Source organism: Monodelphis domestica, chromosome X (assembly GCF_027887165.1).
Source record: "Monodelphis domestica isolate mMonDom1 chromosome X, mMonDom1.pri, whole genome shotgun sequence".
NCBI classification, from domain to species: domain Eukaryota; kingdom Metazoa; phylum Chordata; class Mammalia; order Didelphimorphia; family Didelphidae; genus Monodelphis; species Monodelphis domestica.
Window position 1 is genome coordinate 85,619,456 of NC_077235.1, and position 12,052 is coordinate 85,631,507.

Below are 12,052 nucleotides of genomic sequence, written 5' to 3' on the forward strand. Positions count from 1 at the left end.
CTCTTCCTAAACCCCGAAAAGCTGATTTTTCTTAGTTCCCGTGCATTTGGCCCTATTGATTCTCTTCAGTTTTAGCTAAATTTTCCAGCTGCTTGTGATCTTATAAAGGTGTGATGGCATCATCAGCTGACTTTAGTGAGTTATTCATTCATCCACCAAATTCTAGGACTTCAGAGATGAGAAGAAGTCCTTAAGGACTCTCTGGTCTAGCCTAGACCTGAAGAGGAATTTCTCCTACAGCATGACCAACGATTAGGTTAGTTAACCTGAAGACCTCTAGTGAAAGGGGTCGCTCGCTTCCTGAGGTGACCCCTCCTGCTCAGGGATGGCTCTCAAGATCTGTGGAAAGTTTTTCCTGAGGTCAGCCCATACCCATCTTTGCAACTTCTCTTGTGGTTCCTACTGCTGTCTTCTGGGATTGAGCAGAACAGAGTTCGGCCCTTTAAATACTTGAAGATACACGGGGCATCTCTTCCCCTCCCCAATTTTCTCTTTTCCAGTTGCCCAGTTCTAACTAAGCCTCAGATGCTTTCCCCACCTCTGGGCATTCTGTTTGCCTTTTAAAAGTGGGCCCCACAGGCCCAGAGATGGGAGGTCCTGGGTTCCAATGTGGCCTCAGACACTTCCCAGCTGGGCGACCCTGGGAAAGTCACTTGACCCCCATTGCCTAGCCCTCACAGCTCTTCTGCCTTGGAGCCAATATACAATATTGATTCTAAGCCAGAAGGTGAGGGTTAAAAAAAAAGAAAAGAAAAGTGGGCCCCATCCCCACCCCTAATATGCCAGATGTAGCCTGACCAGGACAAGTGCCAGCAGGATGAGTAGCTCTCTGGTCTCCCGATTACAGCCTGGGATCATCTAGCTAACGTTAATATACTGAACTGTAGCAACACTCAGAGGGTCTTTTCATGCGAACCATTGTCTAGCTGTGCTCCCCGCTGTCCTGGGTGCAAGTACTGATTTTTGAGCTGCAAGTGGGGAACTTTCTTTTTCTAGTCTACATTTCCTCTTCCCAGATTCAGGCCATCATCAGGCTGTTGAGATCACCGTCCCCAGGCTGAAGACCATCGTCCCGGTTGGGTGTTGTGGAGAGTGGAGGTCAGGGAAGTGGGAGACCTGGTGGGAACCCTCGCTCCGCTACTCTCCTTTCCTAGTACATGCATATGGAGCAAGGGCACTTGTTCTTTCTCACTGCAAGAAGCACAAGAACATACGTGTACACGTGTTGCAATATTCCTAGGGTGCCACACTTGCAACAACAGAGCTCCTCAGTCCTCTCTCCCTCTTGCTGCTAGCCCTTGTGACAAAGTGCTACTGTAACTTCCAGTTTGCCGTCTTGGGGTCTTTCTCGCTTTGGGCATGAATCCTATGACCTGAAAAATGTGGGGGAACGTCTGTCCTAATGGGCGCTCTGGGGCCAGCAGAAAGAACGTCAGTGCCACTGAGACCTCCTATTTGTAGAAGGCTTGGCAGCTCCCAACCTGTTCTCTCATTCCATCCTGATGGTGCTCATCATTTTATAGCCCGCAGCCTCCAGGCTGGTCATCAGACATCTCTCCCTCCCTCCCTGTGTGTGGCATGGGCTCCAGCTTGTGGCTTCCTCACTGGTCTCCCTGACTCCGATCTTTCCACACAGTCAACAAACCACTATTTCTGGCATACAGGAACGGCACTCTCCTTCAGCAGCTCCTACTGCCACTTGGGTCCAATTGCTCCTTCAAAAACTGGCTATAACCTCGCTTTCTAGACTTTCTCTCGGCCGCCCTGCTTCCACTTGCTAATATCTATACAGGCTACTTTGCCTTCTGCCCCGATGTCTGGTTCCCAGTCTTGGAAGGCCCTCCTCCCTCCTCATGTCCAATCTCTAGCTCCCTTCAAGACTCAGCTCAACTGCCACTCCTTCATGAGGACCTTTTAGATCTCTTCAGTCGTTCAGTGTCATTTCCCCTGCCACTGGCCATCTGCATTTATTTTGTTTGTTTTGTACTGACTTGGATCTGAACAGTAGAGTATCAGCAGGTCCTAGGCCAAGGGCTCTTTTAGCCCTGCTTTGTGTCCCCAGCACCAAGTCAGTGCCTGGCACATAGTAGGCACTTAGTAAGGGCTTGCTGAATTATGTAGCATAGGCATGAGTTGTTGAAGCATTTGATCATGTCCCTTTGCGCTTAGCTCTAACAGAGATCATCCAGGTCTATATGTTTGCCTTAATTTAAATCCTCCTCTTGGGAGAAGCTGGGTGGCTCAGTGGACAGAGAGCCAGGCCCAGAGACAGGAGGTCCTGGGTTCCAACTTGGCCTCAGACACTTCCTAGCTGGGTGACCTTGGACAGGTCACTCAATCCTCATTGCCTAGCTCTTCCACCTTGGAACCCATACACAGTGTTGATTCTAAGATGGAAGGGAAGGGCTTAAAAAAATTCTCCTCTTGCCACACTGATTCCTGTTCTCCCCAGGAAAATCAAGGCACTTCCTGACTTCTTCCTGAATCAATTTGCCTCTCAATGTGCACTCTCTGGTCGAATTTTGCCAGGGAATAGCAGCAAGTGTTCCTCCCCTCTCCTTCCCTGGTTTCTGTTTCTACCCTCTACAGTAGTGCCCAGTTTGCCCTTGCAGAGTCGGTAGGCTAGCCAGTCTCTTGGATTGCTCCAGATGCCTTGATATCGAAAATAGAGGTTCTGGTTTGGAGACGGGGCTCAAAATCCCGGCACAGTGTGAAGTGCCAGAGACCTGACCGCTACATGCTATTTTCAACTTGGGCCTGGGAATGAGGGATCGAGTCACAGCTGGCTGCAGATTCATCCTCTGGGCCCTGCTAAAGCTCACCTGATCAAACTGATCCGTCCCGCTAGCTTTTCGGTATCCTCTCGAGTCGGAGGGACGTTCTCTACAAATGCAATTCCGTAGAGCAGGAAGCTTTGCAGAAACTTCTTCAGGCCATCCTGGGTCTCCAGGAAGCTCTGGAAGTCGACAGGCAGCACCTGGGCCTGCCGATAGATCTCGGCGTTCCACAAAATTCTAGGCTGGACAGCCTGCTTCTGCCCCTCATAGCTGTTCTTCAGCAGCCACTCCAGATTGTACCTGGTCACATGACCATCTGGCCCTTTAGAAGGGGAAAAAAGGAAACATCACAAAACACACCACCTGGGAGGGATAGTGGAGACTTCCTGGCTAAAACTGGTGTTTTCCATAACCAGTTACCCAGGGCTACCTTCTTCACTGAGCATATTTCAGTGGGGCAGGAAGCAGCTACGTAGCTCAGTGGAGGGAGAGCCAGACGCAGAGACGGGAGGTCCCGGGTTCCAATGTGACCTCTGATACTTTCTAGCTGGGTGACCCTGGGCAAGTCACTGAACCCCCATTGCCTACCTAGCCCTTACTGCTCTTCTGCCTTAAAGGGAAGGGTTTTTTTTTCAAAAGTAGGAAAGATGTTCATGTAAAGTTAGTTATAGCAACCAATATATTTGATTCAGTTCATTTCTGCCAAATGTTCCTTGTGAAACAGCCCTGAGAAAACCAATCTAGTATATGTGTACACACACAGGCCCATCTATGGGCCTTCCCCTTCACCTTATAAGTACGGAGTGAAGTAAAATGAAAGATCTTCTTAACAGCACAAAGAACTTCGTTATTCGCCCATTCATGCTGCTGCCAGTGTCTCCCATGCAAACATCCAAAGCAGAAATAAAGGCGGGAAGGAGTCTGCTCTGGGCATGATGGGAAATTGATTTGAAAACGTTGCAGAGCCCAAAACACAATGTGTGAGGCTACCAGGTTCAGCCACGTTGTGGCTCCAAGAGGTTTTGTGGGACGGAACCTGTGAATCCTCTCCCTTCTTCCCTACTGCAGATCTCATTACCTTCTGCAGCCCATGAAAGGCAATTGCCTGGAGTGAGGTTGACAAATCAGGTTTCAGAGCCAGGCAGGGAAGGCAGAAGAACTGATAAGTGACTCCAGGAAGAGAAAGCTTTCAATTCCAAGTGGACGGGACAGGGAGACGAGCAGTAATGAAATGAGATGCTTGTAATAGAGTGGCAAGGAGACATACACTCAGCTTGTTGCATGCTAGGCTCCCAGCTAGCTGAGCTTTGCCCAGGGAACCTAGAGAGAATGTGCTTGCGTGGGTCCAGTGCCCAATAGCACAGCTTAGATTGCCCCCAACAGAACTCCTGGGAAGGGAAATGCCACGGCTCCTGCCCACGAGACAAAGACGGTGAAGATCTCCAAGGAACGGGCAAGGGATGTGGCACATCAAAGTGAAGCCGAGTCTGGGCTTCCGTTACGAGGCTGCACATGAGCCGAGTGCTAAAGGAATCCTAAGAGGCAGTGGTGAGGAGGAAGTGCATTCCAGCCACAGATTAAAAAGGGAAGAGCAGGTCCGAGTTACCAGCATCCTAAGCAAAAATGGTGAATGGGCGACCAATGAAGATAAAATGAAAGCCTTTGTTAAGAGCCATTTGCCCAAACACTAAAAACTCTAAACCAAATGGATAGTTACAAAAAACATGAATTGCTGAGACAGACAGAAGAGGAACTCAAACATCTTAGAAAAAGGTGACCGAGCCGTCCATGAGCTCCCCAAGAAAAACCCCGCAAGATGACATGGATTTCTAAGCAATTTCTACCAAACACTGAAAGAAAGACAGACACTTTCAATATTATATAAATGGGTTGAAACCCAGGAATGCAAGACTCCGACTAAATCCCCTCTATATCCCAAACACGGCTTTTGAGAGCCAGCCATCTTGTGGGGTCACCTTTTTCTAAGCTGTTCGAGTTCTGCTTCTATCTGTCTTGGCAATTTCCCTAGTGGCTAGCGATAAAAAACATCAAGATCAAATCTCTTCCGGGAGATTGCACCAGCACAGCACAGAGCTCGTACACGATGGCCAGGGGGATAGAGTAGGGATGCAGGGCTGCTTCAGTATTATTAGGAAAACTATAAGCACAATGACTATTAATGACACAAACAAGAAAAATCATTTCATTATATTAAGGGATGCAGAACAAGTTGTAGACAAAATACAACCCATTCCTATTTAAAACACTAGAAAGCATAGGAATAAATGGGACTATTCTTTTTTTTTTAAACCCTCACCTTCCGTCTTGGAGTCAATATTGTGTATTGGCTCCAAGGCAGAAGAGTGGTAAGGGCTAGGCAATGGGGGTCAAGTGACTTGCCCAGGGTCACACAGCTAGGAAGTGGCTGAGGCCGGATTTGAACCTAGGACCTCCTGTCTACCCAGCTGCTCCCTAAATGGGACTATTCTTAAAACGATAAGTACTAGCTAACTAGAACCAAGAACAAACAATAAGAACTGCTGGAAAAACTGGAAAGCAGTCAGAGAGAGCAGGCCTAGACCAACGTCTCACACCATCTACCAAGAGAGGGTCAAAATGGGTACATGATTGAGACATACAGGGTGAGGAGATGATAAGCAAATTGGGGGAGCAGGGAAAAATTTAACCATCAGAACTATAGATAAGGGAATAGCTCGGGACCAGCCAAGACACAGAGGATCATGGGAGGTAAACGGATCATTTTTATTGCAGCAAATTAAAAAGGCTTTGCACAAAAACGCAAAGCTGCCAAAATGAGAAGGAAAGCCAAAAACTCGGGAGGTGGAGGGAGATGAATCTTTACAGTGAGTTTTTCAAATGAAAGTCTCATTTCTAAAATGTATAGGCCACCAGGCCAAATTGCTAAATGTCACAGATGAACAGGCAGTTTTCAGGAGGAGAAATCAAAGCTATTGATTGTCACATGAACAAAGCTCTAAATCACTAACAATTAGAGATGATGCAGATAAAAATAATTCTGAAGTACCACCTTCCACGTTCCTGACAAATGCTGGAGGAGTGGGGAAATGTGGACCCAAATGCACACTGGTGCAACCGTTCTGGAGAGCTATTTGGAACTCTTCCCAAAAGGCTATCAAACTGTGCATGTCCCCAACCCAACAATACTGCCGCTGCTTCTGTATCCCAAAGAGAATAAAGAGAATGGCCCCTACGGACAAAAATGTTCACGGCAGCTCTTTGTGGTGACAGAGAATTAGAAATTCAGGGGATGCCTATCCATTAGGGAATGCCCGACCACGTCATGGCATCTGACTGTAATGGCAAACTCTTGTGCTGTAGGAAATGAGGACTAGGATGCCCTCAGAACAAATCTGGGAAGACTTATGTGAACTGATACAAAATGAATTGAGCAGAACTAGAACACCCAGTGTCCCTTAGGCCCCCGAAGAGGGGAATTCGCATCCATTAGCTCTTTTGTCTCCTAGTCAGGAGTAATACAATTTTACTTCCCAAGAGTTCTCTTGGGGTGCCAGCAATTCAACCTGTGCCATCGAGTATCAGACCAAAGCATTCTCCCTGTAGATTGCCCTGGGCACTCCAGCAGAACCTTTCCCTGCTCCCCTAACTAACTTGCTTATCATATCATCCCATACGTCTGCTGTGTACCCATTTGGGTCCTACCTTGGTATGTGGTGGGAGATGTTGGTCTCTGCCTACTTTCTCGGATTGCTTTCCAATTTTCCCAGCACTGTTTACTGTTTGTAATAAATACCATTCATCATTTTACAAGCTCCACTTATTCCTATCCAAGTGTTGTATGCGTATCAGCAATACTAATTAGCAATAGTGTAAAAACTGATCAACTGTGAAAGACTTGGCAACTTTGATTGCTACAATGAGCCATGCCCGTGATCCAGTGATTCATAATGTTCCAAAGGCCTCGCCATGACAAATGTTCTCTAGCACCTGAGAGAGAAGTGATGGATTCTGAGTACAGATAGAAGCAGACCCCCTGCCCCCCTCTTTCTTTTTCTTGAGACAGAAAATGTACCCAAATCAGAATGATACAAACTAGGATCCGGTGAGGACAAAGAAGAGAACCAGACAAATGAGTCCAGAGAAATCTGAGGAGGGAAAGAAAGCACACTTTCAGCCGGGAAGGTTCAGGATATCTTCATGGAGGAGATGACACCTAAGAAAAATCTTAGAGAAGAGAGAGGCTTCTGAAAAGGACAAATGAGAAAGGGAGCACAATGGATAGAGCATCAGGCCTGGAGTCAGCCATCATTCTGGACCACTTGTAAAATGAAGAGGATAGACTGGGTGACCTCTAAGGTCACTTCATGACCCATGCATGAAGTAGGAAGAGAAGCAGGTGAGGGCAATATCACAGAAAGCTCATTGGTACGGAATTCCCTTCACACTGTAGGAGGTCAACACCTCACACCTGCATGAGGAGCAGGGTGGAGCTGGCAAAAATGGGAGAGAGGAGAGGTTTGGTCCCCTTCAAGTTCTCGGGTCTCTTAGGGTACCACAACAGTTTTGGCCCAGTCGGAGAAAATGGAAGACACTAGGCCCAATTTCGGTTGCTGAAGGGAGAATAAGATGGGGAAGAAGCTGACGTGAGAGGAGCTACCAGTCTTCCTTATGTCCCCCTCTCCAGCAGGGACTTTCTCTCTGACTTGGCTGACTTTCCTCCCTCCCCACAGGAGAGCTCATTCACTCTGTATTGTCTGCTAAAAGTTTTCCTATGTATCCTTTCTCTGATTTCTGGTTTCTTCACTGCTTACTATGTGAATTCATGGTGGTATCTGAGGATAAGGAAGTCAGGCCTTGGCTATAAAGCGTGGGTTCCCCCTTTCCCCATTAATGATTAACCACCAGAAACTCAGTTTGAACCCGAAGATCACATCCCTTAGATATGCTTCAACCTTTCACTCTGAAGGGAGCAGATAATGTTTGAGTTAGCAGATAGAGCTCAGTATCACCTCTCTTGGAGGAGAGCAGGGTGGTGATCCCTGGCTCCAACCTCCTGTTGCCCGACCTGGCAGAATGAAGGTTTCCCTTGGAGAAGGTGGGGCAAGGCGGGGGCAAAGAGGCTACAGATGTCTCTTCTGCCTCCCTTAGAGCCACACAAGGTCACCCTGGTGCTACATGTGCAGAACAGGCCTCGCTACACTGGCAGTGGGTTAGCCTAGTTTGAGGCACACCTTTGTCTCCAGCATAACCTCTCCTTATCCTAGGTACAGCCTGGACCAAGGGTGCCCTTCCCCACTGCCCCAAAACTTCCCCAATTACTAACCTCTGAAGGTTCGTGACTCTCAGATGGCATATGACATCATCACTTCTGCTCAGTGCACCATCCTTTTACCTGCAGTGACATGGCTGCCTGCTGTACTACCATTCCCCAGCAGGGGGATCCAAAGACTGCTGAATCAATCGATCGATCAATCAATCAATCAATCAATCAATGACCAATTAAATTATTTAAGTGTGGGAGCAAGGGGGGGGAATAAATCTTCCTTAATTAAGTATAATTACTGTACCGAGCTGTGGATAAAAAGGAGAAAGTGAAATGGTCTCCGCCTCCAAGGAGTTTACATGTTATAGGGGGAAACACCGCACATACACGTATATGTACTCAAGAAAATTGGGGGAAGAAATACAACTGGGAGAGGGGATAGGGAGGAGAAGGAGGTAAAGCCCTCAGAAGGAGGTGGCCTGTGAGCTGAGCTGTAAGGGAAACTAGAGCCAGACTGAGAAAGGCTTTCAATGACAAACAGACAAGTTGAAGTTTTTGTTTGGTGAAGCCAGTGGATCCTTTCTCAGAAGGAAGGTTTGGTGTCTCTGTTCATAATGGAAGGAAATGCTCACTCTCACTTAGAGGCTGGTGAAGATCCAAATGTCACAGTTTCGTTTTCTTCCCTTTCAAGATCATGGGCCTTCTGAGCAGAGTGAAGCTTCTAAAGTAGAGCACAATCAGATTTGAACTTTAAGAAGATCATTTTGGGAGCTGTGTGGATGATGGATTGAGGAGGATGAGGGAGATCAATTAGGAGACTATTATAATCATCCAAACAAGAGGAGAGGAAGAAGGGGATGAATGGGAGGAAAGAAAGGCCAGGGCTTGGCAGATGATTCAATGAAGAGACTGGGGGTGAAACAGCAAGGAGCTAAGAGGGACTCCACCATAGAATCCATCATTTAAGTAGAAAGTATCCTTAGAGTTCATCAAACACACACACACACACAAGTTGTCACCCTGCCCCACCTCCCCAGCCCAAGGCTGAAGTGAAAAGGGTTCCAGGTGTGGAGTCAGGAACACCCAAATTCAAATCTGGTGTCAGAGAGTAACTGTGTGACCCTGGGCAAGTCACTTCACCTCTGTTTGCCTCACTCACATGTGGAGAGCTCTGATTATAAGGGATGTTTTCCCTTGTGTCTCACTTGGCCTCTCTGCAATTTCTACTTACAGTAAGAAAATGGATAATTTCGTTTCTACAAATATTTGAAAACAGCCATCAGGCCTTGTTTTGCACTCCAAATCCTCCTTTCTCCAAGCTACACAAGCTAACCATCACCCCACCTGCAAACTTGTATCATTACAGACTTGACAAATAGCCCGCCTCTGGCCAAGGCCAGACCTCGGAAGCATTCCACTTGAAATCTCCCTCCACTAGGACACTGATCCACCAATCATTCTTCTTCTATGAATTCTCATCCATCTAGCCCACACCCCTCCATCTTGTCCATAAGGACAAGCCTGAGAGACTTTGCCACGTTTGGCTCCAATCTAGGTGGACACTGTTCATCCCTTATGTCGCAATCTCCCACTCCAGGATGTCAGCTAAAGAAAGTCATTAAGTGAGTCTGGCAAGTCCTGTTCTTATGAAGCTTAACTCACTCACTTCCTGTGCCCGCTGGTCCCCTTTGAAGTGCTCACAAGCCATCCCTTTGATGATGTTCTAGAAGCTATCCAAGTCCACAGGCCTACAGTATTGCAGACTCTTCCATCTTTGAAAACTGAGATGTTTCCCCTTCGGTGGTCCTCTGTGAGTTTTCAAAGAATGCTGACAGTAAGTCAGTGATCATTCCGGGTAGAAATTTTGGGGCTCCTGCTGTGTGGTTCATTTAGGCCTCCAGATGAACTCACTGAAGGCAGCTAGATGCTCAACTGGGCAGCCCTCCATCTTTGCTCGGCAAGGACAGACATGGCATGGCCACCACACCTGCACAGAAGCGCTGGAGGCTTCACGTAAATGGAAGGAGGAAGTCAGGCAAGCAGTAGTCTGGCTCTTGCCCTTGGGTCTCTGCCCTGCTGCTGAAGTTACCAGTAACTAGAAGCCAGGGAAGCTCTCTCATCAAAGCTGGGGTGGCTCCTCCTCAGTGGGTGCCGTAAGACAGCCCAATCTACTCCTCTGAAGACCAGATACTCTCTGAAATGCCTTCCGACTGTCAGACTGGCCTTGAAACAGGCCCATGGGCACTGAATGTTGGGCTTCTTGGAATGGATCCAGCCTGGCCTCAACCTTCCTATATGCCCTCGAGTAGGTAGAGCACTACAGACTCAATTGTCTTCCCCAACCGAGACAGAAAATGGCTCCTGGTGGTGCTGTCACACCACTACATGAAGCACGGAAGCCAAGGAGAACGAACACGCCAGGGGCATGACCCTCCCTTCCTTCCCTTTGGCAGCCTCCCTGCTCCCTACTGCATAGGCTAAAAGCATTATTAATGGGGTGCTCTGCTCTGCTGAGTGAAAAGTTCTCAAACAAACTGACTTCTGATGCTTTCCTGGAAAAATGGGACTTCCTATCGAGGCTGCTAGGGGATGCCATCCATAATGTACAGAGCCCTGAATCCAGAGGCAGGAAAGCCCAAGTTCAAATCCCACCACAGACACCTACTAGCCAATTTCTTCACCTGTAAAATGGGCATCAACAATAGCACCTCCCTGCCTGGACTGTTGTGAGGTAATACTTGTCAAATGCTTAGCACTGTCCTGGCATGAAGGAGGTACCGAATAAATGCTCGCTTGCTTCCTTCCAAATGGACACCTGGAGAGATCTGGGATCTGGGTGACATGCGTGGTTCATGGCAAGAAATGAATCAGATGCTTCACTGGGTGAAGCTACAAGTCTGGCTTTTTGCTGCCCCACCTTCTCAATCCTTATCAGTGGAACAGCAGCAGCCACGCTCCCACAGCCCAGTGGATCTGAATCCCAGGCCAAATACGACCCAATTTGGGGCAGTTTCAGCTTTGGAAATAGTTATTTCAGTGCTAAGACCCAGGGCTCCCGAGCTCAAAATCCACAATGTCTGTGCTAGGGAGTGCAGCGAGATGTCAGCAGCACCGAGTGCGAGGGTCTCAGCTGACCTTGCAGCCGCCACGCACCGAGAAAAGAACCTTGGCCAACGTCAGGGACCACTTAGAATAGGCAATCATGGGCTGGACTGCCCACAAAGAATCAAAATACAATGAGCTCTTCTTGCAAACTGAGCTGGACACAGATGGCCAGACCCGGCCATCGCCTCAGCTTTTGGGTCCTGGGAAACATTCCTCAAGGCAGGGTTATTCTGTCTCACAAGTGCACCTTTGGCCACTGACAGATAGCCACAGAGGTCAGAAACAGAACTGTTTTCCTCCTCCATGGATATGGAGCCATATTGCGTATAACCCCGGAGTCCAAGGTTAGCCCTTGTCTGTGGGAAGCTCACGAAGAAGCAGTTGGTCCTGCCTTTGCACTTAATCAGAAATGAATAGAGCACATCGATCTGCCTCCAAGTCTGTGTTTACCTTTAACGTGCCAGCAGAATGCTCTCCTTGTGTCCCCCAGTGCCTAGCACAGGGCCCAGCACATAGTAAGCCCAGAAGAAACATTTCAGGGGAGGGATATATTTGGAAATGAAGGTAGCGTAAAAGCACAAGATACCAATAAAAAGAAGCAACTCTCCACCTGATCCTGCTTATCTTCCCCCCCCCCCAGGACTGTGCTATTCTAGAATAGGCTCAGGAAAAGTGCTTGGGCCCATTTACACCTTGCATTTGGCAGGCACTAGGAACCAGGGTTTGGCTGCTTGCCACACTGCTTGGTGCCTCTCCACTCCAGGGCTCAGCAAAGGCAAGGGAAGCCAGAAGTCTCTTTGAGGACAGCAGGGCAGGGAGCTAGGATGTTGGGAAATGCAGAGCTCCTTTGTTTCCTAGCCACATCATTGCCTTGCTGAATGGTTTCCTTGGGTAAATTGCAGGAGGC

General features: G+C 48.1%; 1 protein-coding gene across 1 annotated transcript in view; it reads right to left on the bottom strand.

Moving 5' to 3' along the window:
• TMLHE (trimethyllysine hydroxylase, epsilon) overlaps positions 1-12,052 on the bottom strand; it is a 94,139-nt gene that overhangs the window by 15,992 nt on the left and 66,095 nt on the right. The window contains exon 4 of the mRNA XM_056808901.1: positions 2,823-3,099. Coding sequence (XP_056664879.1) covers positions 2,823-3,099 — 277 coding nt within the window. The remainder of the gene's footprint in view (positions 1-2,822; positions 3,100-12,052) is intronic.